This window comes from Rattus norvegicus, chromosome 10 (genome assembly GCF_036323735.1).
Source record: "Rattus norvegicus strain BN/NHsdMcwi chromosome 10, GRCr8, whole genome shotgun sequence".
In the NCBI taxonomy this organism is placed as follows: Eukaryota; Metazoa; Chordata; class Mammalia; order Rodentia; family Muridae; genus Rattus; species Rattus norvegicus.
This window is the reverse complement of record NC_086028.1, coordinates 15,709,036-15,736,702: the sequence shown is the minus strand read 5'-3', so window position 1 is coordinate 15,736,702 and position 27,667 is coordinate 15,709,036. Positions and strand designations below refer to the sequence as shown.

The window sequence follows — 27,667 nt, the reverse complement described above, 5'->3', positions numbered from 1 at the left end:
AGAGGGGGTTATTGGAAGTCATTATACTCTGAGTTCTGTTATGGAATGCAGCGAAATGCAGGTCAGGTGAGCCTTGGCTGTCACAGCACAGGAGAACCTGGAGGGCTTGGCCTGAGAGGCCTTCTCTTCTGAGAACCCTTCAAGGTTTGCTAAACAAACTTACTGTCATAACTGCACATGTATGGAAGCCCAGAGTGCACAGGTGTGCCTGCCGTGTCAACATGATGGCTGAGGTTGATAATGTTTTCAAGTCAGGGAGTTGGTCCCTCAGCCCTGCCAAGTAAAGGTAACCCAGCCTACATGTGACCCTGAGAAGGAGATGAGAAGAGGGGTGTGCCTCCAGATTTCAGCCTGGCTCTCTATTGCAAAAGATGATATGAGGTCGGGATCCAAAGGCACCTACCACTCAGTGCCAGGCTAGATTGTGCCCCACACCTCACTCCCCATAGCCCACCTGGTGGCTGCTGAGGACAGTGACCTGTTTATGGTCATTAAGGGGCTGAATGACCCTCTAGCCTGCCATTGTTTCTTAGGGTCCCTGGGCTTGATTTGTGTCATGCCTCCTGTGGCTGGGCACACCTGTGGCAGGGGACAATGGCAGGTGCAGCATCCTGTCCACCTTCAGCTTCTTTCACAGGTTTCTGGCCCTCGCTGTACTCACACACCCGTCTTTGGTGCCCTTTCTCCTCCACAGACTAAGTACAGACTAACTGCCACTGAAGCCTGAGAGAGCTGGGTCACTCATGAGCCCAAACCAGACAGGCACCATCCACAGTAACCACTTAAAAACCATTGATTTATATAGGAGTGGGGGTATATATGGAAATCGGAAGACAGCCTGTGGGAGTCCTCTCTAACATAGGTGCCATGTAGGAGATTGAACTCAGGTCACCAGGCTTAACAGCAAGGATCTTTACCCACTGAATCATCCCACCACGCCATGGTGGTTATTTTTTATACCAGAACCACACCCTTGATCTCCCCCCACTTCACACACACACACACACACACACACACACACACACACACCAATATACAACATATTCACACCACAGATACCACACGTCACATGCAACATGCACACCTACCACTATGCACCCATGCATTGAACCACAGACACTCAAGTCATAGGCGCAGCCAAGCTGGACCCACAGAAGAGTAGACTGTGCCAGGGCCTGAAACTTTCATTTCTGTAGGAATGGGTTGTGAGGGAGACTAGAGAATAGCCCTGCCGGGAGCTGCATAGCAGAAGGAGGTGCCGTCTCTATTTCTACCTCTGGGGTGGGGGTGGCAATGCTGGTGGCACAGGACAACCTAGACAGGAAGCCTGGATGCTACGGCTGCCAGCTTGACAAAGACTTGCTAAGAGATCTGGGAGCCCTACAGTCAGGACACCACTGTGGAGTGGCCTTTCTACACATCTGGTCAGAAGGCAGGTGGACGAGATGCCATGTATGGCAGTAAAACGGCATCTGCACACATAGTCTACTGAGAAGTCACTGGGTTTAGCCTAAGGAGTAGGTTACACAGGGGAGGAGTCCTCCTGAATAGGATGGCATGGCCAGAAACAACACTTCCGCATGTGTCACTGACAACTTTCTAAGGTTGAGATGGCCTCCTAGTCCTGAATTGAAGACTACAGAATACCAGGAACTGAGGACCTTGATTTTACTTCCTAGAACAAGTTCTGTCCTGGCAAGGATCAGCCAATGAAATCTTGCCCTAGGAATCAGCTGGGCCAGTCCCTTCTGGGAAGGAGAGGGCTTACTTAGTGGAGGCTAAAGGGCCTCGTAGCAAGGCTGGGCCCTCTACAGGGAGACACCAGTGCTGGGAGTATCTCAGTGAGGAGAACATGACCCCACAGGGTGTCAGGCAGGTGATGATAAGGTGACATGTGCAGCAAGAGCCACTTAGTCCTCCTCATTGCCACCTGCAGGGGAGCTGGTAGCTGCAGGCTCCCCAGAGGTCGACTGGAGAGCAGGGCTGGGACTTGAGTGCAGAGGCTTCCGCAAGAATGGGAATGGCCTGGGGACAAGAAAGCGCTGAGGGCACAGGTCCCCCTGCAGGTCCTCCCTGCTCAGCAAACACTGGGCACCAGCTTGGCTCACCAGCGCTTGGTCTCCAGCGGAATCACAGCTTCCTCCAGCAGCCCTCTGTAGATATCAGACTTTAGGAACCTTGGATAGGAGTCCTGCAAGAGAGCGTCCAGTCTCTGACTCTTCACCTCAGAGCTAGATCCAGCCAGGCATTGCTGGGACCACCTTCTGCTCAGAGGCCCTGGAGGACCCTGCTGGGGGGCCAACTATTCAAAGCAGGACCTAGAGAGAACTAACCCCCATCTACTGGGGCCGCTAGATTGCAAAACATGGGCAAGAGACCTCGTGTTCACACCAGGATGAGTCAAGCACCTCCGGCCAGGGATAAGAAGCCAGAGTGCTAGCGGGGTTGGGGATTTAGCTCAGCGGTAGAGCGCTTGCCTAGCAAGCACAGGCCCTGGGTTCGGTCCCCAACTCCGAAAAAAAGAAAAAAAAAAAAAAAAAAAAGAAGAAGCCAGAGTGCTTCCACTTTTGCAGAGGAAGGGCAAGGATGTGGGATTTTATCTACACAGCTGAGCAAGGCTGAAGGTTCACACCTGTAATCCCAACACAGGGAAGGCAAAGGGAGGAGGAGCATAAATGTGTGGATAGCCTGGGCTACATAGACAAATAAAAGGTAGCCATGTTCTAAAGGGCAGAGCACTCCATAGAAAAATCTCGAAAAACCTCATGAGAGTCCAGTGTAGAGTTGCACACTTTTAATCCCAGCACTCAGGAGATAGGCAGCCATTGTGAGGTCAAGCCTAGCCTGGTCTACATAGTGAGTTCTAGGACAGCCAGGGCTATGTGGAGAGGCCCTGCCCAAACAAAAGAAAAACCACACCAGAGAGCAGGAGGCCACCAAGGTCTGGGCAGACATGGAATATGGCCATTAAAATGACCAGGTCAAGAGGGAGAACTCAAGTCACAGTTGAGGGACAAAGACCCACTTTTCTTTGGTTTTGTTTTTTGTTTGTTTGTTTGTTTGTTTGTTTTGAGACAGGGATTCTCTGTGTACCCCTGGCTGTCCTTGCTGTTGGTTTGTTTTTTGTTTTTTGTTTTTGATGGTGTGATGGGGGGATTTAGCTCAGTGGTAGAGCGCTTGCCTAGGAAGCGCAAGGCCCTGGGTTCGGTCCCCAGCTCCGAAAAAAAGAACCCAAAAAAAAAAAAATGACGTTTGATGGTGTGATGGTGCATGTCTGAAATCCTGGCACTTGGTTGCTGTCACAGGATTAAGTTTTCAAAGTCACCTGTAGCAAAATCAGGGCAGGTCTGACTATAGGAAACTGTCTCTAATGACACCCTGGCAGTTGGTCGTTGCGGGTTGAAACATTAAATATATTGAAATCTATGAGTTTTTTGAGACATGATCTCATTCTGTAATCCAGGCTAATCTTGAACTCACACAGATCCACCTGCCTCTGGCTTCCTAACGACAGGAATAAATACATCCCATGCCCTAAGAATTCTGTGAATTTATTATGGTATTACAACATCAGGAGGCTGAGGCAGGAGGATCACCCACAGGTCAAAAGCCAGTTTGGACATCTATACATAGTATGAGATTACAGAATGAGACCCTGATTCAGACGAACTGAAAACCCCCCATTAACCACTCTGAGCAAATACCAAAGATCCGACTAATTGTTTTAAACTGCTCCGTAGTGTAAAGTTAAAGCTTTGATTCCATCTGTCCCACCATATGACCAGAGTGTACACAAAGGGTGGGGTGGGGAAGGCACAGCCCAGTCAATGGACTGTAGGCAATGGTGGGGTCTGGATACCACCACACTGGTTTACTGGTACCAGAGCAGCAAGTGACAGAGGCTGTGCTCACTCCTGACGAAGCCAAACAGAACCCCCACCCCCCAAAAAAAAAAAATACAGAGAAAGAGTAGAAGGGACCATGATAGCCAGGACACCAGGATGTGCCCACCTTCTTCATGAGCATGTAGATGTGCAGTTGTGCTGCATCTAGGACATAGCGGTGTGGCTGGCGCAGCCCCTCCAGGGTCCACTCCATTGTTCTGCTGTCAATGTTGATCCAGCGGGCAGCTCCAGGGGCCAGGAACTGCCTAAGATACCGTTGCTACAGCGTGACCCACGCTGGGTCTAAGTGATGGCCAACTAGCTTCCATTTCCACACACTTACTGGTAAACAGAGTCCACCAGGGTGGGGACCTGGGCCTGTCCGCCAAAGCGCAGCTCCTCACACGCCTCCCAGAAGCTGAGGTTTTCCGCTAAAGACAGGGCAGCAGTCAGGGTTAAGGGTTCTCACTGAACTGGCTAGAGAAAACCTGGGGCAGGGTCCCAGGTAGTAGCTCCCTCCTTTGGGGGTGCCTACAGCAGGAAGGTAGGCTTCTTACCACTGAATTCCTTCTGCAGAAAGTCCATGAAGTGGATACGCCCCACGGGGTCATCCAGGAGCTCCCGGAAGCTGAAGCTCCATCGCTCGACGCGGAGCTTTGTCGGGGCAGCCACACTGGGAGGGGAGAGGTGGGAAGCAAGAGAGTAGGATGTTCATGATCTTACCAGTCCAGGAGCACTTAACAAGGGCACCCAAAGACTGGGGGCTTACTTGGGCGCATTCATGACCCAGTAGGTGACATCGTCTGTGATCCAGGGGTTGCTGGGCAGGCACCCTGACAGGATGGGATCGTGCGGCCCATGCTGGCTGCTGAACTTCAGGTACCTGGGGGTTCCAGAGGGCAGTGCAGGGTAGCCTCAGGGACAGAGCTCTATAAAGGGTCTGAGTTGGAAAGGGGCTCGTGCTGCCTCTCACTCACGCCTCGAGGCAGACAGAGGACTTCACCCGGTTCCTGCTCAGCGCCTTCCTGAAGCACTCGATCTAGGACACCAGAGCTGAGTCAGGACCTGTGCTGGGCAATGGGCATCGTACCCTCTCAAGTCCCTCGGACCTACCTCACACTTATAGAAATCCGAGCTCTAGGTCTGAAAGACACAGTTGTTTTGAGTTACAAGCAGCCCTCTGGGATTCAGAAACACCACCCAGGGCTGAGACCTTCCCCACCAGGGTGTAGCCAAGAATGGCTCAGACCTGCACCCGGTCTTTAGAACCCTCTCCTCCTAGCCGTCCAGGAGAACTCTCCCAGACTTTACTCAGGGACCCTGACGATGTTCTACAAAACCCTAAGTCTGTCTAGAAACTGCTCACCTGTTATTAACCTGTCACATTTTCCAGTGACTTCAAGTGTTTTTGTCGTTGTTGAGACGTTTCTTTGTGCTGGCCTTGAATTCACTATGTAGCTGAGGACACCCATATATTTATGATCCTTCTGTCTTCACCTCCCAAGTGCTATGATTAGGTGTGTGCCACCATCCTTGGCACTTAAAATATTTTGTTTGGTTGGTTTTTTTTGTTTTTTGTTTTGTTTTGTTTTGTGGGAAAGAGGGGGGGAGCTGATTGGTCTTTTTTGAAACAGGGTTTCTCTGTGTAACAGCCTTGAGTGTCCTGGAACTTGGGCTGCCCTAGAACTCACAAACATACACATGCCTCTGTCTCCCTGCTTCTGGGACTAAGGGTGTGTGCCACTAAGCCTGAATGCTTGTTTTGAGACAGAATCTTTAAGGTAGCTCTGGCTTTATATAGTCCTGGAACTTGCGATGTAGATCAGGCTGGCCTCAAACTCACAGAGTCCCTGCTTCTTCATGCCGCCATGCCTGGCCTTTAAAGTCGTTTTAAAGACTTATATACTGAGAAATTCTCTGGGGAGCCTGGTTTAGCTGAGCCATAGCCCCTCTAGGCAGGTTTGTGTGGCTAGACTGCAGGGGCCACCTAGTAGACTGGCCAACTATTCCCCTCTTAGCCATACTGGGCATGGTGCTGAGGTAGGTGGATGACATCTCTGACTTCCAATAGCCATCCTAGCTCTCTCTGCTTTTATATAAAAAAAAAAAATTAGGGGCTGAAGTTAGCAAGATGCTAGGAGACAACAGGAACTGTTCTAAATTTTGGGTTTGGGTGGGAGTGGCTTTTGCAAGTAGGAGTACTGTCACTTACTGCTACATTAGTTAAGGCTCTCTGCTCTGGGTCTCACCTTCTCTAGTTTACAGGTTACCAAAGGCTTTGGAGGGAGATGCCTGCAGACCCAGAGCCCTCAGGCCAAAGCCTTTTGGTCACCACTTCACTTCCCTGGGAACTCTGTTGCTTCAGCCCTGGAGGAAGAGGGTTCCTCCGCCCTCCCCTGGGACTGGGACTGCCACTTACTTGCACCCAAGGCAGCAGGTGAGAGAAAGAGGATGGAGTTATTAAGGGAGTCTGAGGCGGGAGGGAGGGTCCATTTAGGTAGATCAAATGATAGATAAATGGGGTGAGCAGTCCAAAGAAACTGGAAGTGTGCCGAGTGGAAGGGTGTGTGTTAGACTTGGGGTTAAAGCAGCAGCAGTTAGGGTGACACGGCTGAGTGTGAAGTGCTTACCATCTGCACTTGACTGGGGTTATCAGAACCCCTCTCAGGACCCTGCTCCAGAACATTAGGTGCCCCAGGCTGCAGAAGGATGATAAGATGGGGGTGCTGAGCCCCCGAACCCCCACAGACTTCAATACTGTTTGGTGTGGGAACTGACATTCCTAGGAACTTGGGAACTGAGCCCTGACCTGGCCTTGAACCCCATCTCTCTGCCCACCCTGACTCAGAGGGATCCCCTTGGATAATAAGCAGACCTCAGTTTCCCAGCACTGCCCCCCACAGCCCAGTCCTTTCGCTGCAGCTGAGATCAGCCTTGTGTCCTAGGACCCTCAGCCCTACACTGGCTCCTGTGTGTCTCCCTTAAACAGAATGAACCTGGCTTGTTCTGTGGTCTGGGACTAGAGGCAGCCTCAGATCTGACCATGACACCTCTACATTGTCAACCAAGAAACAAAAGCAAGTTCCCTGACACCCACCCAAACCCTGAAATCCACTTTCCCACAGCTTAAGAAAGCAGTTTCGAGAGGGTCTTTTAGCAAAGCACACAGACCCCTTTAGACTCTCAGGGAAACTCCTCCACTGTCACCACACGAGGACTCACAGGGGGTTTGTTCACCAGCCAGTATGTCTGCTCCTGACACGAAATGACCAGCCTGTCTCCCTTCCTGCGCTGCTTAGCAGCCCTGGGAAAGAGTAGGCAGAGGTGAGAGGAAGCTGATTCTACCACAGCACTCCCCACACTCGGCCATGGGCAGAGGAACCTGCGATGTCATGTTCTTGGCCCCAAGGCTGCCGGTGGCCAGCTCGATGACATCCTGGACACTCTGAGCTCAGTGTCCCACCAGCTATGGTGTGGTGTCTCACCGCAGCTGCTCTCGAGCCTGCATCAATACTAGATCCCACGCATGGTTGATCTTCTTGTGCAGCAGGGTGTAATGTTCCTGGAGGGCAGCAGGGAATCCAGTGGGTAAAGCTGCTAATCCCCACACAGGCCTCTGGGATATGGGCTGCAGCTCCTCCCAGGGGCACTGCAGGGAGCTAATTGTGTGTGTGTGTGTGTGTGTGTGTGTGTGTGTGTGTGTGTGTGTGTGTCCCTACCTGATACAGATACCAGCTCAACCCATTGGGTCTTAAACAGGGGCGGTCTCCCCTTCTGGGAACCCTAATCCTCCCCCTATGGGGGGAGGGGAGGGCCCTTCCCAGTGAGGCTGCAGGGGGTGAACAGGGGTATGTGTGTATTGTCTAGTGGCCTAAGCTGTACGCTGCGGCTCAAGGGGTGAGCGTGTGCTGCACTCAGCCTGCTGGAGGGCTCACCTTCTCATAGTCCACCAAGGCCCCTTGTTTTTGGATGTTCTTCTTAGCCAGGTAGATGGCTGAAAGAATAGGAGCATAGTGCAGCTGCAAACCCCATGGCCTTGCCCTGGGGTCACCTGTTTCCAGCCTGGATTTCCACCCACCCCACTCACCATAGTCCAGTTCAGCAGCTGGCCACAGAGTGCTTGTCCAAAAGTAGGGTGTCTTGTGTTGTGCAGGGAAAACGATGTCCAATACCTTCCCATTTATCTCCCAAGTACCTCCCACCATCTCATAGCTCCCAGCTACAGCTGGTCAGAGGGTGCCTCCTAATGTGGACACTCCTTCTGACCACTGCCCATATGGGGGGGGGGTTGAGATAGGGTTTCTCCGTGTAGGCTGTCCTGTAACTCACTCTGTAAACCAGGCTAGTCTGGAATTCACAGAGATCAGCTTGCCTCTGTCACCTGAGTGCTGGGATTAAAGGCATGTACCACCCCTGCCCATTCTTTCTACTTGGAACTACCTCCCTGACTCTGAATGTCTATGGAGCCTGGTAATCCAAGGATGTGACCACAGTCTGAGCTTGGGTTGGTCTGGACTCACACACTGAGGTGCAGGGATCCTATCACTTCACCCAGCAGATAATTTTTCAAGGATAAGACCTGCTGGGACCCCAGATGAACGCTCTGCAGACATGGCCTTTGCGTGGTTGCTGCAGCACCAGAAAGTGGAAGCTCCCTCGATTTGCCTCAGTCCATATTTTTGGGTGTGGGGGGTGGGAGGTGGGGGGGAGAAGGGGCGGCTCCAGCCTAGTGACGTCACAACGTCCCGCTCCAACCCCAATAAGCTCCACCCTCCCCTAAGTGGGGGTGCACCCTGCAACCCTGGACCTGACCTGGAACCTGTAGGGGGTCTCGTCCGGCCTGAGCGTCAGGTCTCGGGACTCACGCAGTGGGTAGATGTAGCCGTGCTGTGTCAGGAGTGTGCCCAGGTGCAGGGCTTCTGAGGAGAACGAAAGTGAGCGCTCGGCCAGCCTCCCCCCGCCCCCCAAGCCGCGGTACGCCGAATCTCACCCTCCTCCGAGATGCAGAACTTCTGGACCAGCCATTCCACGATGTCTCTGCCTGCACAGGAGAAGCGAAATGGGCGGAGACCGCGGCGCCCTGCTCCCCCAGGGTGCCCACGAGCCTCACCCGCCACCGCGTGGGGAATGACGGTGATCAGAAGGCGCTGGCTCCGCATCTTCACGCCCTGGTCAGGGTCCTGCATACTCACGACCACCCGTTCCATCTGAGAGCGAACGCGAGAGGGGGCGGGGTTTGGGAGGGGAGTGAGAGGAACAACTCAGATCGCGTACACTTGCCCCCAGGTTTCCCAGGTCACCGCGCAGGGACAACAGACTAGGGCAGTAAAGGCCAGGACCCCAGCCATCCAGTGCTGTCATGAACTCCCAGTGGTTTCCTGGATCTGTTCACCCCTCTCATCTGCCGCGTTGCACGTCCCCTCTCCTGCCCAAACTCTATGCCCTCAGGCCGAGGGCCCAACCTTGCTGAGATGTGGTCTCTGCATTCGGGAGCACCCGCGATGGGGTGTGCAGCCTCTAACCGTGGCCATGGCGGACCTCGGGAGAGGAGACGCCCCGCCCCATGCCGGCCCCGCCCGCTAAGGTTAACCGTGTGAGCCTCGGGGCACCAGTTCCCTCACCACAGAGATGCCTGAGCCCCCACAAACTGTGACTTGGGATAGCCTGCAGTGTGGGCAGCCTGAAGTCAGATGCCTACAAGGCAGAGGATCCTGTCTTCGTCTGGTGGCTTACTTGCCGCAGGCCTTGGTCTTAGAGATGGGACCTATCTCTGAAGCTCTGGAACAGGACAGAGTGTAGCCAGACAGATCAGGTTGGAAGCAGTGTTTTAGGGTCTTGATAGCCACTACTCCATTCGTGGGCCAGTAAGGAGTGCGAGGGCCAGCAGAGTCAGGGTTGTGGGGTTGAGGGTGCAGCTTGACTTGGCCCAAGAGTATCCTTTCACAGAGGTGACATGTGCGTAGCCAAAGGGTTTTGTATGATGTAAGCCTCGCCTGGCAGGTCATTGATCCATTTATAAAAGTCACAAGTGTGTTGTTTCTTTTTTCCCGAAGATAGGAGGACCTCTTTCTCTTCCCTACTCAAGGAATGCCAGGTGCCATAGGAGGGGTAACTGGCCTTACTGAGACCAGGAACCTTCAACACGACGTTTGAATTTATCCAACGAATCAGAAGAGCTGGAAGGCTGTCCTACCCAGATACGGTACATCGACCAAAGATCCCCAGCTTTCTCCCAGCCCTACTTCACTTAAGCACAACCAGGCTGCCCCCAGGCCAGCTGTCCTCCCTGGATGAGTAGGCATCTCTGGAGGCTGCAGGCTGCTGGCAGCTGAAGCTATCCATCCCAGTGTCTAACATTACACACTCGCCAAAGGGCATGGTTGGGTCTCCCTGGCATCCTGGCCTCCTTGCAGAATCTCGCTTTGGAAAGATAGTGGACAGCGTGGTCACTAGCCCAAAACCTCTGCATTTATGGTTGGTGTGCTGCACAGCAAAGCAAAGTTGGGCCTGATGCCTGGATATGCCCAGAAATGCAAGACACTGCTTTGCACCACTTCCTAACTCTGATCCCGGCCCTTGTTCAGCTGAAGGCCCAGTTCACCAGTCACCTGCCTTGGCTAACCAACATTCACTTCCACCCCTAGGTCTCCTCTGGATGTCAAGATTAAGAAATCCCCCAGCACCTACTTTTTGTTTCTTTCCCTTTTTGTTGTCTTGTTCCTGTCTAGGAACCTGCAGAATTGTCTGCATCCCAGGTCCTCACAGACATCCCCCCCCACCCCCACATTCACAGTCTGTATCAATAAGCTTTAAGAGATCTTGAGTCTGTGTGGCCCAGACTGCACTTCAATGTGTGGGTACCAAGAACCAACAGGGTGTGGCCCAGCTGGAGGCTGATAGGTCCCAGGAGTCCCCTTTGCCCAGACAAGAGGGAGGGAGCAGGTGGAGGATTGCGGGGCTCCAGGTGTGCCCTGTGCCGCTTGCCGATAATGGGAGTCCAGGGACGTGGGGGCGTCGCACCTGTTCCACTTGGCGTCCCTGACCAGCACGCCCCGCCCAGGGGATCCCGGGGGACCCGACTCCACGTGGGGGTGGGGCAGCCCTGGGTCCCTGGCGACGCGTCCCAGCGCCGGGCGCGGCAGGGACAACCGGGTTCCGGCGCGGTGCGGACGACACGCGCGTCTCTGCGGGCTGCGCGGGGTCCGCGGAGCGGCTGGGGGCGCGCGGCGCGGGCGCGGCGCTGGGCGCGGGGGGCGCTCCCGGCCGGGATGAGCTCACCGCAGTCGCGCCGGGGCTGAGCCGAGCGGGCGGCGGCTCCGCGGCGGGCCGCGGCTACCATGCTGGGCCTGGACGCGTGCGAGCTGGGGGCGCAGCTGTTGGAGCTGCTCCGGCTGGCGCTGTGCGCCCGAGGTGAGCGCAGGAGCCGGGTGGCGGCCACGTGCGCCGGGGGCAGCAAGGGAGCGGCGCGGTTGGGGGTCAGTCCCCGCGGCAACTTTGGGGCGCGTGGGGACCTCGTGGCGTGTATGTATTCTGGCCGGGCGTGAGACTTTAGTCCACGCAGACCCTTCTGTGGGAGGAAGCTAGGAGGAAAGGAGTGTGTCCAGCCGGGAGGCTGCGGCCTCTCCCGTAGGTGGGGCTGGGGCTTCTTCCGGTGAGAGGCAATCCAAAGGTTGGAGGGCAGTGGGCAGCATCTCAGTGAGACCCCTGTCTTTAGACACCCAAAGGGACTATGGAGACCCTTAGTTTGGGGCACCATCGGAGGGAACTAGGACATTATGGGAAGAGCATAGAGCTGGGGAGCCCCGGGAGTACCCCAGGGCCACTACTTTCAGCTGTAGCCTGTAAGCTAACCACAAACAAATTGGTCTCTCCAGGGTCTCTTAGGAACCCCTTCCAGTCACAAGAGCCCCTTCTGAAGAGACCAAGCTTAGTGATTTCTAGGGACTTGGGTGGTCACCGTGTGCCCATGACAGCTCCTAAGGCTTCTTTGGCTCCACTGGGTAGTGGGAGGAACAACTGGTGAACGTGTGGGTCCCAGCTCAGCACTTGAATGTTGGGGTCAGCAGGTGGCAGGTGCTTACATACCTTCCCCTACTCACAGTTCTCTTGGCTGACAAGGATGGGGAGCCAACTCCATCAGACGAGGTGCTGGACGAAATTGTACCAGAGTACCGGGCCCCTGGGAAGAAGAGCATGCTGGAGATTTGGCAGCTGGACCCTGGGGACGTGAGCTTGGTCAAGTACAAGCAGGCGCTCCTTGGGCCCCTGCCACCCATTATGGGTATGGCCTGGGGCCTGCATGTGGAGGGCTGCAAACAGGGGGAGGGGACGGTAGGGACAGCAGAGCACCCTGTGGATGCTGTTTCTCTTCAGACCCCAGCCTGCCCAACGTGCAAGTGACTAGGCTGACACTGCTGACGGAGCATGCTCCAGGGCCTATGGTCATGGACCTTACAGGTAACCCCTTCTGAGGGCCACAACCCATCTTTGGATGAAGACAATCCTTGGACCCCGTGCCGAATCCTAGTTCCTTGGGTGCATTGCCACAGATTTCATGGGTACCACCAGTCCCCACATAGATGTTGCTGGCGTAGGGTTTTGTACATCTTAGAGATTTAGAGTGTACCTGTCAATTCCCTAACAGGAGACCTAGATGCACTGAAAAACCAGGTGTTTGTCCTGAAGGAGGGCATTGAATACAAGGTGAAGATCACCTTCAAGGTGAGGGTAGCTGCAGTAGGGGCCAGCCATGCCCCGGCCTTCCAGAGAAGGCTCTTAAACCTTCTCCTTTCCCCAGGTCAACAAGGAGATTGTCAGTGGCCTCAAATGTCTACATCACACCTATCGTCGGGGACTGCGTGGTGAGGCAGTGTGGAGGGCACCCCAAGTCTGGGGGAGGTGGGTGTAGGGTGGCTCTTGATGACCTTCCTTCCCACAGTGGACAAGGCCACCTTCATGGTGGGAAGCTATGGCCCCAGGGCCCAGGAGTATGAATTTGTGACTCCAGTGGAGGAAGCACCCAGGGGAGCATTGGCACGTGGTCTGTACGTGGTCAGGTCCCTCTTCACCGATGATGACAGGCTGAACCACCTGTCCTGGGAGTGGTGCCTCCATGTCTGCCAGGACTGGAAGGACTGAACCCCACTTGGGGGGGGGGGTCTGTATTCCCAATCTCTGTCAGTTGCAGAGACCTGCAAGCATTCCCTAGACCTCCCGGTTGGTGACCAGATGTCCCCTACTCTCTGCTGTGTCCTCCCTGCCTGGTGCCTATTAAATGTTACCTTGTCTTGCTGCTGCCTGTGTGTTGCCTCTTTCTGCCTGTCTCCGCCCCTGAGGGGCCTTTCAGGCTTTATCTCCCCTGAGACCCAGCCAGGTGCCACGTGGCTGTCGCTGCTTGGTCCCCGGTCACTTTATCTGTGCCAGCCTGCAGGGCCCAGCACACCATGGATGATCGGTTTCTGCCAGTGTTGCTGCTCCTGCTGGGTGTCTCAGGCTCATGGGGACAGGGAGAGGAGCCGGGGGGTCCCCCAGAGGTGCTCTCTGAGGAGTCCATTGGGGAAGAAGTCCCCGAGGAGGATGGAATCTTGGTTTTGAACAACCAAACCCTGAGCCTGGCACTGCAGGAGCATTCAGCCCTGATGGTGGAGTTTTGTAAGTGCTTGGGCCAGTGGGCTGGAAACCATGGTGGTAGCATAGGGGTTCAGGCCTCTACTTCCTGGATGTGGCCTTTCTCGTGGGCACCCTGCCTCCTGAGTCCCAGGATCTCTGAGAGAATGCCTGGACTAGAGGTTGTGATGTTGAGAAGGGTTGCTGGTGGTCCAGAAGGAGAGGTGTTGGTATAGGGGGTACCCTGAGGACACATGGACCCTCAGACTCCCCGCCCCCCCAATGCTCTGTCTGCCATGGCCACATACTGATGTTACTATCTTTGGAGCCTCTATTCTAAACAGCTGGTCACTGGTTCTTCTGTGGTTTCTTAAAATCTTTAAAAAATGTCAAAGCATTCTTAGCTGGTGGGCTTCAGAAAGTAGTTACATGTGGCCCTGGGAGAGAGGAAGCAGGGTTCTTCTCAAACTCTCCCAAACCTCACTGTGCCTGGAACCTAAGGGTTATCTGGGATCTGGGACCCATGTGTACCTCTGATCAGGGTTGAGGGTGAGCCTGAGGGGATGTGAACAGAATATGCCCCCTGTTGAACCTGGGTTGCAGCTAGAGTTGTTGGGGACTGGGGTACTCACAGCCTCATCCCTCAGATGCCCCATGGTGTGGTCACTGCAAGGCACTAGCTCCTGAGTACAGCAAGGCAGCTGCCCTGCTGGCAGCTGAGTCAGCTGCGGTCACCTTGGCCAAGGTGGATGGGCCTGCGGAACCAGAGCTGACCAAGGAGTTTGGAGTGGTAGGGTACCCTACACTCAAGTTCTTCCAGAATGGAAACCGCACAAACCCAGAAGAATACATAGGTATGAGGTGGGTATGGCCTGGGGTGGGCAAGTACACAGTGTGGAGTGGGTGTGGCCTAGGGATGGGGCAGAAGTCCAGTCTAAAACAGAGATCCCTCTGCAGGGCCCAAGACAGCTGAGGGCATTGCTGAGTGGCTGAGGCGGCGAGTGGGGCCCAGCGCCACACGTCTGGAGGATGAGGAAGGTGTCCAGGCACTGATGGCCAAATGGGATATGGTGGTCATTGGCTTCTTTCAGGTACAAGGGCAGGGGTAGACAGCTTGTGGGAACAGTGCTGGTGGCATCCACGTTTCTCATGGGGCTGGGCCTCTAGGATCTACAGGAAGAGGATGTGGCAACTTTCCTGGCCTTGGCCAGGGATGCTCTGGACATGGCCTTTGGCTTCACTGACCAGCCACAGCTTTTTGAGAAGTTTGGCCTCACCAAGGACACTGTGGTCCTTTTCAAGAAGGTGAGTTGGGGCTAAGTACAGGGTTGGGGTCAGAGTCATAGCTCCTGCTAACCTTGCTGGTGTCCAGTTTGATGAGGGTCGGGCCGACTTCCCGGTAGACAAGGAGGCTGGCCTGGACCTGGGGGACCTGTCCCGCTTCCTCATCACACACAGCATGCACCTGGTCACAGAATTCAACAGCCAGGCAAGTAAAGCTGTGGGTCACGGTGAGGTAAAGGGACCCCCAGGAGGTGGGAGGCTTGGCTGGGGTGGAGGGAGCTTGGCTGGGGCCCTCAAACATGAGATTCCTACCCCTCCAGACATCACCTAAGATCTTTGCAGCCAGGATCCTCAACCACCTGCTGCTGTTTGTGAACCAGACACTAGCTCAGCACAGGGAGCTACTGACAGGCTTCAGGGAGGCAGCTCCTCCATTCCGGGGACAGGTACTGGGGTCTCAGGAGGAGGGAGGGGGGGTAGAGCTGAATGGGACCCCAACTTGGTATTACTTTTGGTAGGTGTTGTTTGTGATGGTGGATGTGGCCGCTGACAACAGCCATGTGCTAAATTATTTTGGCCTCAAGGCTGAGGAAGCCCCCACCCTGCGTCTGATTAATGTTGAGACTACCAAGAAGTATGCACCTGCAGGGGTGATACCCATCACTGCAGCTTCTGTGGCTGCATTCTGCCAGGCAGTCCTCCATGGGGAAGTCAAGGTCTGTAGCTCTTAGCAGGGAGGAGAAACAGCAGTCCTAGGTCCCTGGCCCTGCACATGACCCCAGTTTTGTTTCGTGTGTTTCCCAGCACTATCTCCTGAGCCAGGAGATACCCCCCGACTGGGACCAGCGGCCAGTCAAGACTCTTGTGAGCAAGAATTTTGAGCAGGTTGCCTTTGATGAAACCAAGAATGTGTTTGTCAAGTTCTGTGAGTGCTGAAAGGGGAGAAGGTGGCAGGGGCAGGGGCAGGGGCAGGGGCAGAGGCAGGTCGAGCTCGATAAGCTGACTGCTTCTCTAGATGCCCCATGGTGCAGCCACTGCAAGGAGATGGCTCCAGCCTGGGAGGCACTGGCAGAGAAGTACAGGGATCGTGAGGACATTGTCATTGCTGAGATGGATGCTACAGCTAACGAGCTGGAGGCCTTCTCTGTGCATGGCTATCCCACTCTCAAGTTCTTCCCTGCAGGACCTGACCGAAAGGTGAAGGGACAGAGGTGGGTGGGGAGTGGACTACTACTCCAAAGCTGGCTCCAGGCTGGGGAACATCCCCTCAAGTCATCATCTTCTCAGATTATAGAATACAAAAGCACCAGGGACCTAGAGACATTCTCCAAGTTCCTGGACAGAGGAGGTGACCTGCCTGAGGAAGAATCCAAGGAGCCTGCAGTCTCTGCCCCAGTGGGTACTCCATTCAGGACACTATCCAGCCCCTGAACAGGTTTTCTCCTAACAAAGTGGGCAGAGGCAGGTCTGAGTTGGGCTTCTGTGATTCTTTCTAGGAAGCACAACCCAATTCCACCTTGGGTCCCAAGGAGGAGCTGTAGCCATTGGGACACTGTATTCCAGAGAGTGGTGTCCTCACTCAGGTGCAGGAGGGAGCTGTGCACTATGAATAAACATGCTGTCCCAGACTTGGTGTGGTTCATGAGCAGGGTGGGTTGGCTGCTAGACTGCCTAGCGTGGTTCCTGGCCTTTAGTGCTTGCCTGGGCAAGAATGGGTAACATGTTCAGAGGCCATCTTGCCTCCTTCACCACTTGCCTCCTTCACCACTTGGCTTGAGGGCCGCAGAGCCATTGGCCCTGCCCCACTGGCAGCAGATAGTATATCACATATCCAAGGGAGGTTCAAAAACATTTTATTTCATTATTATCCAAGTACCTTTGAAAAGATAATTGTACAAGTCATCGCATGAAAAACGGGCTCAGGGTATCCCCTGCTGGCCCTGGCCTGAGAAATGTACATATTTACATGGACACTTGGAAGGGACCAGACCCCCCCCCTCTGCTGAACCAAGCTGGTGGCTGGAGACAGGCAAAGAGGCCTGAGATATTCAGCCGCCAGATTCACACAGTGGCAGGCAAGAGACAGCTATGTTGAAGGCACTCAGTGACATGTACAATATACAGAGGCCCCCACAGGATCCCCTGCTCCTGGACCTGAGCCCAATGAGGTGCAGTGGATAGGTCCCAGAGAGAGAAGAGGACACTAGGATACAAGCCCAGGGCAAAGTATCCCTAGGTCAGACTGTATTTAGAAGCAAGAGCTGCTGAGGGTCATGAGATGGCTCCTGGTATTGCTTCAGGGGTAGTGTGGGGGTAGGTGCGGCTTTCCCTTTGAACAGCAAAACAGAGAAACCCATGGAACCACTCAGTAGGATGACCCTCCCACCCCCACTTTCCCAGAGCCAGAGGGATAGAAATTAGCAGACATCTGAGGCCCCCAGCCTCATCCCCTGGAAGAGCTCGTGACAATCTTGTGTTGTTCCCTACACCAAGCTCCTGAGGACAAGGCTGCCCACCTGGCGGATGCCACTGCACAGTAGTGATGGTAGCTCTGGGTGTGCTGCCCAGGGCTCAGTCCACCTTTTCCACCTTGCCGATGATCTTTTCTTCAAAGACAGGCAGGATGGCCTCATCTTCCCGTACTTCCTCAAATACCACACCACAGTCAAACTCGTCACTCACTTTCTTAAAGTAGTATCTAGGGACAGAAAAGTGTGCAGACAGTGAGAAACCTGCTCCAAGAGAGGGATGCCTGCTTGTCCTTGACCCCCTAGAAGTCTAGCCACCCTAGAGTACAGGCTTCCCCCAGACATCAAGCGGGGCTCCTGGTTGGTGCCTGCTGGGCGGTGGCAACACTTGGGGTAGAGCTGGGACCACGGATGGGCTGAGTTACAGCATGTTGGGAATTGGCAAAAACAAAACAAAACGAAAAATCTGGGAGCCCCAGTCTTGACATGCTTCTTATGCAAAGAGAGCAGAGGTCTCGGGCCCCGCTTTGCCATCTACATGGGCTGACTCCAGCAGGCTTGACAGGTTCTCATGTCACTCAGGGAGCAGTAATCTGTCTGTCTGTTGGAGTTTCCAAGTTGGCTGACGTGGAGGGACAGACAGGTCTAAGGCTAGAACAAAGGGCCAGTCAGGCTCTGAGGCAGGGCCTGATGCCACCACACAACAGTGTGCAGCATCCATGGCTGAGAGGAGTAGGGTGAAGGGGAAGATAAGACCAATGGAACAGAAAGCTTTTCCTTTAGACACTAAACCAATAGCATAGCGGGCAAATATGCTCAATGGCTTCAGCTTCTCTCACCTGTAGCTCCCCTTCTTGGTTAGCAGCTCCTTGAACTGGCCCAGGGTGACAGCACGGCCCCTCACCAGGGTCCGGTAGGGTATTGGTTCACCACAGAAATAGTAGGCCACAACGATACTGTCACATGGTGGTGCACTCCCGCCACCTGCCTTTCTTTGTGATTTTGTCCTGGGGCAGAAATAAAGTGGTAAGTAGTGGGCTCAGGGTGATATCACAGAGAGTACCTCAAAGGTACCATCTATCAGCAGAAGACAAGATATCCCAGGGTTAGCACCTCATTCACCAATGTGGTATTCACAGGCCCTGCCACCCACCTACCCAAATCTGGGTGCCAGTCCTGTGTGAACCACTCACTGGGAAATGAAGTACAGGTCTAGCTTTAAGAACACACGCCCCACCAGATCATGACCAGGCCAGGCACACAAAGTCCCATCTCCAAGGATATAAAGGGAGTTGGTTCCTAGGCCCTGTCAAGTTCCAACCTCTCCAAACTTCCCTAAGTCTCAAGGATAGACCATAGACCAATCAGTGCTGTACAGATCTGGAAGGGAAGTGTTCCCAGGATGGCCAGGATCTCCAAAGTAGACTAGAGACCTGAGCTATTTCCTGCTCAGGTCCTCAAAGTGCTGTGAGGCTGTTCCAAGTCTGGATGACAGGCAATGCTCCTGTGCTCCTGTATCTTTCAATCACCCAGAAGCTTCCACAGCTGGCTTCACCCATGGCCACAAGTGGGCCATTTAGGCTGTGAGACTGTCTGGGTTCTTGGACTTTTCCTGCAATGGGCTTCAGGAGGGCCACCTGCAGAGGCCCCAGTACAGGCTCTGATGACACCCTCTCTTATGCAATGACTGGGATGGAACGTGTACTGGGTCAGCAGCAGGGCTCATCCTCCTAATTGAATGAAAGTACAGGAAGGAAGTCAGGCATGTCCCTAACCTACATGTGACCATGGGAGAGGAGGCACACAGCCTAAGTCCTGGCTGCAGTCACACTGTCCAGATCCTACTTTAAAGCTGGCTCAAAGTCCCAGGATCCAGATAGTAGACCTGCCAATCCCTGAACCTCGCTGAGAAGCTCAGGAGAGCAAAGACAAAATGAAAGGCAGGCTGTGGTACCTGTAGGACCTAGTGATCATGTTACCACCACGAAGAGGCATGATCTCCTTTATTGGGAGACAAGAGGGAGAAGCCCCAGCACGTCTTTCTCCAGCCCTGCTGTTTTCTGGCTCAGTGACAAAACCTATCAAAATAGGTGGTCCACTTTGGAATTTGGTCTGGCCTGGGCTGGGCTGGGCAAAACCAGGAGGACCCACAGGGCGCACATACTCTGTCTCGGAGAGTTCCAAGTCCGACACGGCTGGTACCACACTCAGCACCGGTGCACATGCTGGCCTGACACAGGTGCGTCCCCGCTGCATGACTGCCTGCACATACCTAGGGAACAACCCGCATCAAAGAGGATGGGGTTCAGCCAGTGTTGTGGACAATGGGCATAGAAAGGGTGAGAAGCAGGACCTCGCCGTCAAAAACTCCTACTCACATATTATCAGATGCCCTGCCATAGGTATCTAGACACAGGGTCAATGTCAGTCTGTTCTTTGGAATACACTCTGGAGAACTGCTGATCTAGATGCTATAAGCTGTTACTTCACCCCTTGTTCAGATGTCTTAAAGAGGATCTGCCAGGACAGAAATGTGGCTCTTTCTTACAGTTTCTAGCACAAGCTTCCTGAAGATGATGTGGATATCTGATATGGTCGGTAGCAGTGGTTCTGCTGTACAATATCTTGGGGAATTCTTATTGCTGTGACTAAGGCATGTCCCAGAGTCTGAGCAGAGCCTTTCTAAGTGAACCCTCTACCTTGGAGTGATGCCACTATGGGTTCCTAATAGTGACTTTACTTTGATCTATCTTAATAGGGCCTGCCAACGCCTAGGACTTTCACTTCATAAGTCTACACTTGCTTACACAGTTCCAGACCGACAGATTTAACATGATCAGTTTTATCACAAATGAAGATTTTGGAGGCACCAGCTAAGATCTGGGGTGTGTGTGTGTGTGTGTGTGTGTACACGTGTGTGCGCGTACATGTGCACACATGAGTAATGGTGATAGTTGTGCTGGTGTGTGTGTGTGTGTGTGTACACGTGTGTGCGCGTACATGTGCACACATGAGTAATGGTGATAGTTGTGCTGGTGTGTGTGTGTGTGTGTGTGTACACGTGTGTGCGCGTACATGTGCACACATGAGTAATGGTGATAGTTGTGCTGTGTGTGTGTGTGTGTGTGTGTGTGTGTGTGTGTGTGTACAAGCGCACACATGAGTAATGGTGATAGTTGTGGTGGTGTCATACCCCAAAACATAAACCAGAAGGATTTAGCTGATGCTACTGACAAGAGAAAACCAGTCACTGTCTCATGTGGTGCTTGCCAGGTGCTGGTAACCAGATGAACAAATGTCACCTCTGCAGTGTCACCTGCTCCATAAGTAAATCCTGCCTCCTAGGAACACTTTGCTTCTCTGAGAGCACCCTGCCCAGACCACTGAGGGCATCAGTCTTAACAGATCCCACATAGACACCCTGCTCAAACTGCCTCTGACCCTCGCCAGATACACGCAGTATTTCAGCACCAGGACGAACACTTCCTGCACAAAACAGGTAGCAAAAGAGCCTAATGTTGCTTATAGTAGGTGACATAGTGGTCTCTTGTGTTCAAGGCAACTGTATCTTCTTTTGGAAACAAAACTAGTATAGGCTCAGAGCACAACCAAAGGAGATGATGGACAGTTCTGATGTGCAGGCAGTTGTAGGACTTGTCTGGAAAGACCGCAGCTCCTAATCCTTCTCCCTGTCTTCCTTAACCTGAGGAACATCAGTATCAGCCACATTGCCACCACAGTTCAGCAAGCCTGTTCTGTCTCTTGGGGAGCGGGTTTGCCCAAACTCAAGAGACTTCTTTTTGGGTAGCAACATTCTTGGAGCCAGAATGTGCCTTCTCTGACCCTTTTATCTTGGCTCTGAGTCAGTTGCCTGGACATTGTGACTGATTGCAATTCCCAAATAGGTAATACTCTCCATGAGGGCTTAGGGTCTGTTTCTTACCCATTCCCTGACACCATGGTCACACAAAGGCCACTATTGCCTTTAAACCTATCAGCTCTTTTATTCAGCTTGGAATGTATGGATTCTGGAGTCAGGGTTCTCACTCCCTCAGATGCTATGACTCATGACTGTCCAACCCTGCACTTCTGGTCTCTAGCAGGACCATCCTGTAGTTGCTTAAACTTGTCCTTGGTCACTGGAGGTCTCCATAGGCTCACACTTGTGCTTTGTGTGACCATTAGAGATGGTCAGAATATCTACCCCTAAGCCAGGCATGTCTAGAAGTTGCTGGCAACCTGACCATATGCCTGGTAAGAACATTCACCTCACAGCCCTCAGTCCTGTAGCATTCTCCATGGAGAAGCAGCCCTCTTTAGGCCTTAGGGTCATGGTAAGGTCACCTATTCCACATGAGCCTACCTCTGCTTGGAGGGCAGTTTGTTTGCTCTCTTTTCTTCTTCCTCCAAACGCCTGCGGGCCTCTTCCAGCTGGGTCAGAGGATTAGGGGCTGGATTGGGTGGCATTGTGGGATCTTGGATGAAGAGATGAGAAGGCTGGACAGAGTTCCGAAGCTGAGCACTGACCCAGGGGTGCACGGCCCCAGGACGTTCAATGGACAAGGGCCTGGAGCTTTCATGGGCCTGCTGCTTCCTCATCCCAGAAGACCTTGGGGGACAAGGACAGTGACTACATGAGCAGTGGGAGCGACCAAGTGTGTCCACACTCAACTACAGGGTCACATCGATACACCTCTTCCCTTCCTGCAGACTTTTCTTTTTGTGAGTGATTTGAGATTGAACAAGGAGTTTTCTCATGACGCACTGTCACTGAACTGCATTCTAAACCTTTCTTACATTTAGAAAAAATTACTAATTGTATTTTGTGTGTGAACACAAACACACATGTACCACAGCCTATGTAAGGATGTCAGAGGACACTTGTTCCATGTGTGCACCAGAGATTAAACTGTGATCCTTAGGCTTGGTTTTACCTACTGAGCCATCCTGCTAGCCTCCTTTATTTCTGAGAAAGGTCTTCTTCCTAAGCTTCCAGGCTAAGCTGGTGTGGTAGCACATGATTATAATGCTAGTAACTTGGGAGGTAGAGGAAAGAAAATCACAAGCTTCATCTAACAAAGGTTAGGCTTCATCTGCACAGACAGACAATAGGCCAATAGGAACCTATGATTCCAAAGATAGTCTTTCTGCCCGTAAAAGAACAGGTTCAGGTACCAGGATGTCTACTGCTCAATTTACAATCTCCTGCTCCATAGGAAGGTGGCCTCGTAGCCACTGTTCCCAAGTATGCTGAGGGCAGGTAGTGAGCAGGTAGCACATTAGAGTAATCTGGGACTGAGGAAAGGAACCTGCCTTACTCCTAGATCCCCTAATATGCTCAGAATTGGGTCAAAGGGAGGATCACAAGGATGGTACCTCTCCCTGTGGAACCAGGAATCTGTGCAAACACACAAGCAATATGAGACAAGGTAGATGAGAGAGGTCACATTGAAGCTAAGCAGCATCAAACCCTCAGGAGTGAAGAAAAACAGGTATAAAAGACAAAAGGCTCTTTCACAGTTGTCACTTATGTAAGTTCATAGGTGACAAGGAGTTAGGTGAAGTCATCAGACCTTGAAGACAGAAATATACTCCTAAAGGCAAGGGTGCTGGCAACAAGAGGACAGGTGACCAGCTGCTCTGGGGCAGGCCCCTGCAGTGTACTTACCCATGGCCTGCCTTCCGGTGTCTACTGATCTCCTTCTCCCCCTCAATGATCCACTGCATGATCTTCTGGTTCTTCTCTGCATCCTCTGTGGTACTGGGTACCTCAGCACTGGCATTCTTCCCAGATTCAGCCTTCTTGGTGTTTCTTTTGGAGGGTGCACTAGCTTTACCACTGGGAGAACAAGGCATATGAGGTTACTTTGGTCTTTCTTGCTGCTTGCTAAACCCTCAAGCTCAACAAGATGACCTGGAACCCACTGTGAAGGCAGCGGCCTCTGTGAAGGTCAGCTGTCTGCGGTTTGTTTTACTATGGTAGGAGAGCCATGCTGACCAGAGCCCAAGACAAACCCAAAGCCTGCCCCTCCTCATCAAGTCATAGCAAGGCCTGGAGCCTGACTGGCCCATGACCCCGGTATTGTATGACTTGTACTGGGGAGGATCAGGTCACCACAGGGCCATGGGCCCTCTGAACTATGACTCGGATAAGAGGACACACTGGAAACATTAAGAAGGCTGGATCAGGACTCACCCAAAGGCCAAGTCCCCAGCACTGGGGTTGGTGCCTGTGCTCTCTGAATAGCTTCGGGGCTTGGCATGACCATGTGTTTCTGGGCCCCATGAGAAGCTGCTCTGGACCCTGCGGGCAGCTTCAGCCTCCATTTGCTCCTTGGGTCTAGCTGAATTATGGTGAACGTGGTGGTGGACGTGCCTATGGTGGTGCAGGCCAGCTGAATCCAGCTTCAACCCTAACTTAGGAGCATGCTTCCCATGCCCAGATGCTGTACCCCCTAGCACTGCAGTCTTGGCCACATGCCCGCTGTCAGGAGAGCGGTGGCCTGGGCCAGGTGACTGGCAGCCAGGTGTCCTCATGACCCTTTGCACATGCTCATCCAGGATGCTCTCAGGATTCTCCTCATGGGCATCCCGCAGTCCGGAGCAGCCCATATCCACATAGCGAGGTGGGAAATGGTGCCAAGCTGGGACAGAAGGCAGCTTGTGACTTGCCATGGGGCCAGAAGGCATTTCCCCATCTTCCCCTTCTTCCTCCTGTGGAGAAATAGCAGTGCCATTGGAACAAGGTTAAGGACTGACCTGGAAGTGAGTCACAGTCTGACAGTCAAGCCAAAGACTTTGCAGTCTGCAGTGTGGCCAGGTCAAGGAGAGGTGTTGACTCCTGGATACCCTATGTTCTCTCTTTTATTTTGCCCTTTCTTTTCTCTCTCTCTTTATTTTTTCTTTTCTTTCTAAACAGAGTTTCTTTATGTAGCTCTAGCTATTCTGGAACTAGCTCTTGTCTGGCTTTATTTTTTTTCCTTAAAGATCTCTCTCTTCTTCTTCTCGTGTGTGTGTGTGTGTGTGTGTGTGTGTGTGTGTGTGTGTGTACACATGTGTGCACACAAGTGGGAGTACATCATGCTCCCCTAGGCTTAAGCTGGAATTTTTATTTTGTTTTTCGAGACAAGGTTTCTTTGTGCAGCCCTGGCTATTCTGGAACTTGCTCTGTAAACCAGGCTGGCCTTAGACTCAGAGAGCACCCTGTTTCTGCTTCTTGAGTGCTGAGATTAAAGACATGTGTTACACTGCTCAGTTTTGACCTGGAATTTGTAAGGCATCTCACCTGGCACACGGGAAGAGCAGAAGAGACTATCAGGTATCTTCCTCTGTCACTTTCCACTCATTTCCAGGAAGCAGGGTCTCTCGTTGACCAGGGACTTTCTCAAACAGGCTGGAACCCAGACAAGTCCGGTAGTCCCCTCTCTCTAGCCCTCACTCCTCCTAGCTGGGAACACCCAGCACACTCTTCCAGTAAAGGGATCTGAACTCTAGTCCTGATGAGCATGCCATTTCTTCAGACCTTTTCAGAAGTTTTATTTTCTCAGGTTTTGGATAAAAATAAAACTGGGTAATTATGTTGGGCAGTGGTGGCGCACACCTTTAATCCCAGCACTCAGGAGGAAGAGGCAGGTGGATCTCTGAGTTTGAAGCCAGCATGGTTGACAAAGTGAGTTCCAGGACAGCCAGGGCTACACAGAGAAACACTGTCTTGAACCACTCCCCCAAAAGAATAAAATCTACAGTTAATGTAAACATATCAATGTATGCAAGCTACAAAATTCTATGTCTGTGGTTACACGGTCATCCACTCAACAGGAGACACCTCAGGATAGGATGACACAAAAATAAAGGCTGGGGCATATATGGCAGCCCATCAAGCCTGAGGGCCAATGGCCACAGGTTATTTCCTGAGCTGATTATCAGGGTCAGTCACTCAGGGCTTTTCATTTTAGTGATTTGTCAGATAAAAACAACAATAGCACCATTCTCACCTGCGGCACTGACCTAGCCTCTCTCTCTCTAGAGATCTGTGGTGTTACTCTTCAGACTCTACATCTGCTGCTATCCTTGCTACTAGGGACAGGGCCATTCTACCTGGCACTCCACAGAGCTCAGGGAGTTTTAAGGCCTGCCTCGCTTGCACCTGCCTGCCTCGCTTGCATACCACGGCCCTATTGTGCCTTCCTCAGTTCCTGTGCTAACTGCTAAGGCTAGGCATTTTGTCAGCTTCCTGTCTTCTTCAAATGTCAGAAGCCTTGGGAGCTTCTGTTGGGAAAAGGAATTGCTAGAGGTAAGCACTAGGTTCATTTATTGGTAAAAGAGACAGAACAGGGTATGGAATATGAAGGAAGGAAGGCAGGCCAAAGAAACACAATGAGAAGAAGGCTGAACAGAACACCTCAGAATGGAAGCTTCCCTAAATGTGGGACTTGTAAGCCACAAGAAACAGTGGCCTAAACATGGTCCTAGCACACAGTCTACTCACCATGCGTACACGCTTCAGCCGTTCCTCCAACTTTTCTTCAGCCTCTCGAGTACGCTGGACAGCCTCTAGACGGTGAATAAGCTCTTCAGCAAATTTCTGTGGCTCTACCCGGATCTCCTTTGGCATTCGGTAAGTGCGCTGTGGTGAAATACAACAGTCAGTAGATATAGCATCTCTTATGGAGCAGCACAGTAACAGCCTTCTAGTAAGTGATACTTGAACTTAACCTCCGAGCCATCTCTCCAGCCCTTATTTAAAGTTTTTAATGTTATATTTACCCACTAAGTAACCCTGCTGGTTATATGTTTAAATTTTTTTTTTTAAGATTTATATAATTATTTTAAGTATGAATGTTCTATCTGAATCTTCACCTGTGTGCCAGAAAAAGGCATCGGATCCCATTACAGATGGTTGTGAGCCATCATGTGGTTGCTGGGAATTGAACTCAGGACCTCTGGAAGAGCAGTTAGCGCTCTTAACCGCTGAGCCATCTCTCCAGCCTTAGTCATAGCTTTTTTAAAAGCAGGTGTTTACTGTTCCCTTTCACTGGAACACTAGCATCCTCACTGTTCTCTTTTGCTGATGTGAAGATGTAGACTGCTTTCTAGCCATTCATAATCACATTCCTGGAGGCCTGAGCAGGGTCCTGGTATGCACTGGCTATGGCACCCCTGAGTGTTCATGTGTACATGAACACCCAGACAGGCGATGGTTAATGCCTTGGCCAACATGTTCTACACTGAATACTCCCAGCTTGTCACAAAGAAACATTCATGACATAAATGGGGAAGAGCTCAGTGCAAACATAGGATGAAGATGAGTTAGTACAGCACTGGTCACGAGAAGATCCTAGGGTGAACTTGTGGTCCTAAAATAGCCATAGCATCCCCCAGGCTTACACCTCTTCAAATGAAATCCTGGAGCACTGATGTATGGCTGAGTGTAAGCAGGATGGGATTGCACTCAGGAGCGTTGGGACTCTAAACTCTGTTATAGTGACTAGTGAGACAAAATTCATGATACAAGGAACAAACACCATCTTCTAACCACAAATGTTTACTCCCTAAAACTGAAGATGCAGTCAAAAAGCTGAAAGATTATAACTAAGAAATTCTGATGAGCCAGGGAATGATAGTGCATACCGTTCATCCCAGAACTCAGGAGGCAGAGGCAGAGAGGCAGAGGCAGAGAGGCAGAGAGGCAGAGAGGCAGAGAGGCAGAGGCAGGAGCATCTCTGTGAGTTCAAGGCTACCCTAGTCTACATAGTGATCTCAAGGTCAGCGAGAGCTACATAGCTGCTGTCTCAAGACAACAATAAAACCAATCAAAAGAAATGATAATGGTGATGTGATGCTCTGAAGTGCCCATCAGCCCTATACAGGCTCTATAAACAACATGCAGAGGAGTCATGGGTGGAGGACACTGCCACAGGCTCCCAGCCTCTCCTAGAAGTCTTTCTGGCCCAAGCCCATGTGCCGGAAGAAGAAATGATTGTTCTGTGTGATTGTCACCAGTGGTCAGTGCTATGCACGCTTGCTCAAACATATAGTCAACAAAGCCTCATAGTACAGGCTCAGGAAAAGCTACTGCTATCACCCAAGGGTGAAGCTGGGCAGCTTCTGACCTAAGATGTCCACATGGCAGCATCCACTGCTCAGGCAGAAAAGTCACCCATTTCTTTTTTTTTTTTTTTTGGTTCTTTTTTTCGGAGCTGGGGACCGAACCCAGGGCCTTGCGCTTCCTAGGTAAGCGCTCTACCACTGAGCTAAATCCCCAGCCCCAAGTCACCCATTTCTTAAAGCCTTTACCCTCTAGCGAAGCATATGGCCAGTGACTATCAGAGAGATATCTCACATTACAGGGAAAGGAGTGCAACGAAAGGAGGATGTATCTGGAGGACTTCCTGTTATTAAGCAAAAGAAGCCCTCTACACATTG

The 27,667-nt window shown here is 52.4% G+C and overlaps 4 protein-coding genes across 11 annotated transcripts in view; 2 read left to right on the top strand and 2 right to left on the bottom strand.

The window, feature by feature from the left end:
- Positions 1 to 1,166: 1,166 nt before the first annotated feature.
- Rgs11 (regulator of G-protein signaling 11) lies at positions 1,167 to 9,424 on the bottom strand. The gene is made up of 17 exons (NM_019338.2): positions 9,347 to 9,424; positions 8,995 to 9,091; positions 8,875 to 8,925; positions 8,697 to 8,803; positions 7,972 to 8,023; positions 7,820 to 7,878; positions 7,370 to 7,446; positions 7,107 to 7,188; positions 6,515 to 6,583; positions 4,998 to 5,021; positions 4,862 to 4,923; positions 4,654 to 4,767; positions 4,442 to 4,557; positions 4,228 to 4,315; positions 4,012 to 4,150; positions 2,109 to 2,191; positions 1,167 to 2,025 (listed from the first exon to the last, which is right to left on the bottom strand). The coding sequence occupies exons 1-17, from the start codon at positions 9,413 to 9,415 to the stop codon at positions 1,911 to 1,913; spliced, it is 1,404 nt and encodes a 467-aa protein (NP_062211.1). The 5' UTR covers positions 9,416 to 9,424; the 3' UTR covers positions 1,167 to 1,910.
- A 1,559-nt stretch (positions 9,425 to 10,983) lies between these two features.
- Arhgdig (Rho GDP dissociation inhibitor gamma) lies at positions 10,984 to 13,178 on the top strand. 2 transcript variants are annotated; one of them, XM_039086280.2, is made up of 6 exons: positions 10,984 to 11,294; positions 11,986 to 12,165; positions 12,258 to 12,341; positions 12,529 to 12,587; positions 12,682 to 12,745; positions 12,823 to 13,176. In XM_039086280.2, the coding sequence occupies exons 1-6, from the start codon at positions 11,222 to 11,224 to the stop codon at positions 13,020 to 13,022; spliced, it is 660 nt and encodes a 219-aa protein (XP_038942208.1). In that variant the 5' UTR covers positions 10,984 to 11,221; the 3' UTR covers positions 13,023 to 13,176.
- A 138-nt stretch (positions 13,179 to 13,316) lies between these two features.
- Positions 13,317 to 16,402, top strand: Pdia2 (protein disulfide isomerase family A, member 2). 4 transcript variants are annotated; one of them, XR_005489718.2, is made up of 11 exons: positions 13,317 to 13,535; positions 14,138 to 14,344; positions 14,448 to 14,581; positions 14,658 to 14,795; positions 14,863 to 14,979; positions 15,095 to 15,220; positions 15,293 to 15,490; positions 15,579 to 15,699; positions 15,790 to 15,971; positions 16,069 to 16,169; positions 16,271 to 16,402. XR_005489718.2 is itself a non-coding variant. In NM_001105775.2 (11 exons), exons 1-11 carry the CDS (start codon positions 13,328 to 13,330, stop codon positions 16,313 to 16,315), a joined length of 1,584 nt encoding a protein of 527 aa, NP_001099245.2. In that variant the 3' UTR covers positions 16,316 to 16,402. The 4 variants fall into 4 exon arrangements, 3 of the variants coding, with proteins under 3 accessions (XP_038941296.1, NP_001099245.2, XP_038941297.1); NM_001105775.2 differs by having other exon boundaries at positions 13,328 to 13,535; positions 16,062 to 16,169; XM_039085368.2 differs by lacking the exon at positions 15,293 to 15,490 and having other exon boundaries at positions 16,062 to 16,169.
- Positions 16,403 to 16,610: 208 nt separating this feature from the next.
- Positions 16,611 to 27,667, bottom strand: part of Axin1 (axin 1) — a 52,199-nt gene continuing 41,142 nt past the window's right edge. For 3 of the 4 annotated variants that reach the window (XM_063269923.1, XM_063269924.1, XM_063269922.1), the window contains 7 exons: positions 25,731 to 25,868; positions 23,439 to 23,956; positions 22,911 to 23,081; positions 21,606 to 21,851; positions 19,407 to 19,514; positions 18,082 to 18,249; positions 16,611 to 17,472 (listed from right to left, as the gene is read on the bottom strand). In XM_063269923.1, coding sequence (XP_063125993.1) covers positions 17,346 to 17,472; positions 18,082 to 18,249; positions 19,407 to 19,514; positions 21,606 to 21,851; positions 22,911 to 23,081; positions 23,439 to 23,956; positions 25,731 to 25,868 — 1,476 coding nt within the window. In that variant the 3' untranslated portion in view covers positions 16,611 to 17,345. The remainder of the gene's footprint in view (positions 17,473 to 18,081; positions 18,250 to 19,406; positions 19,515 to 21,605; positions 21,852 to 22,910; positions 23,082 to 23,438; positions 23,957 to 25,730; positions 25,869 to 27,667) is intronic. The other variant, NM_024405.2, reaches the window with a different exon arrangement.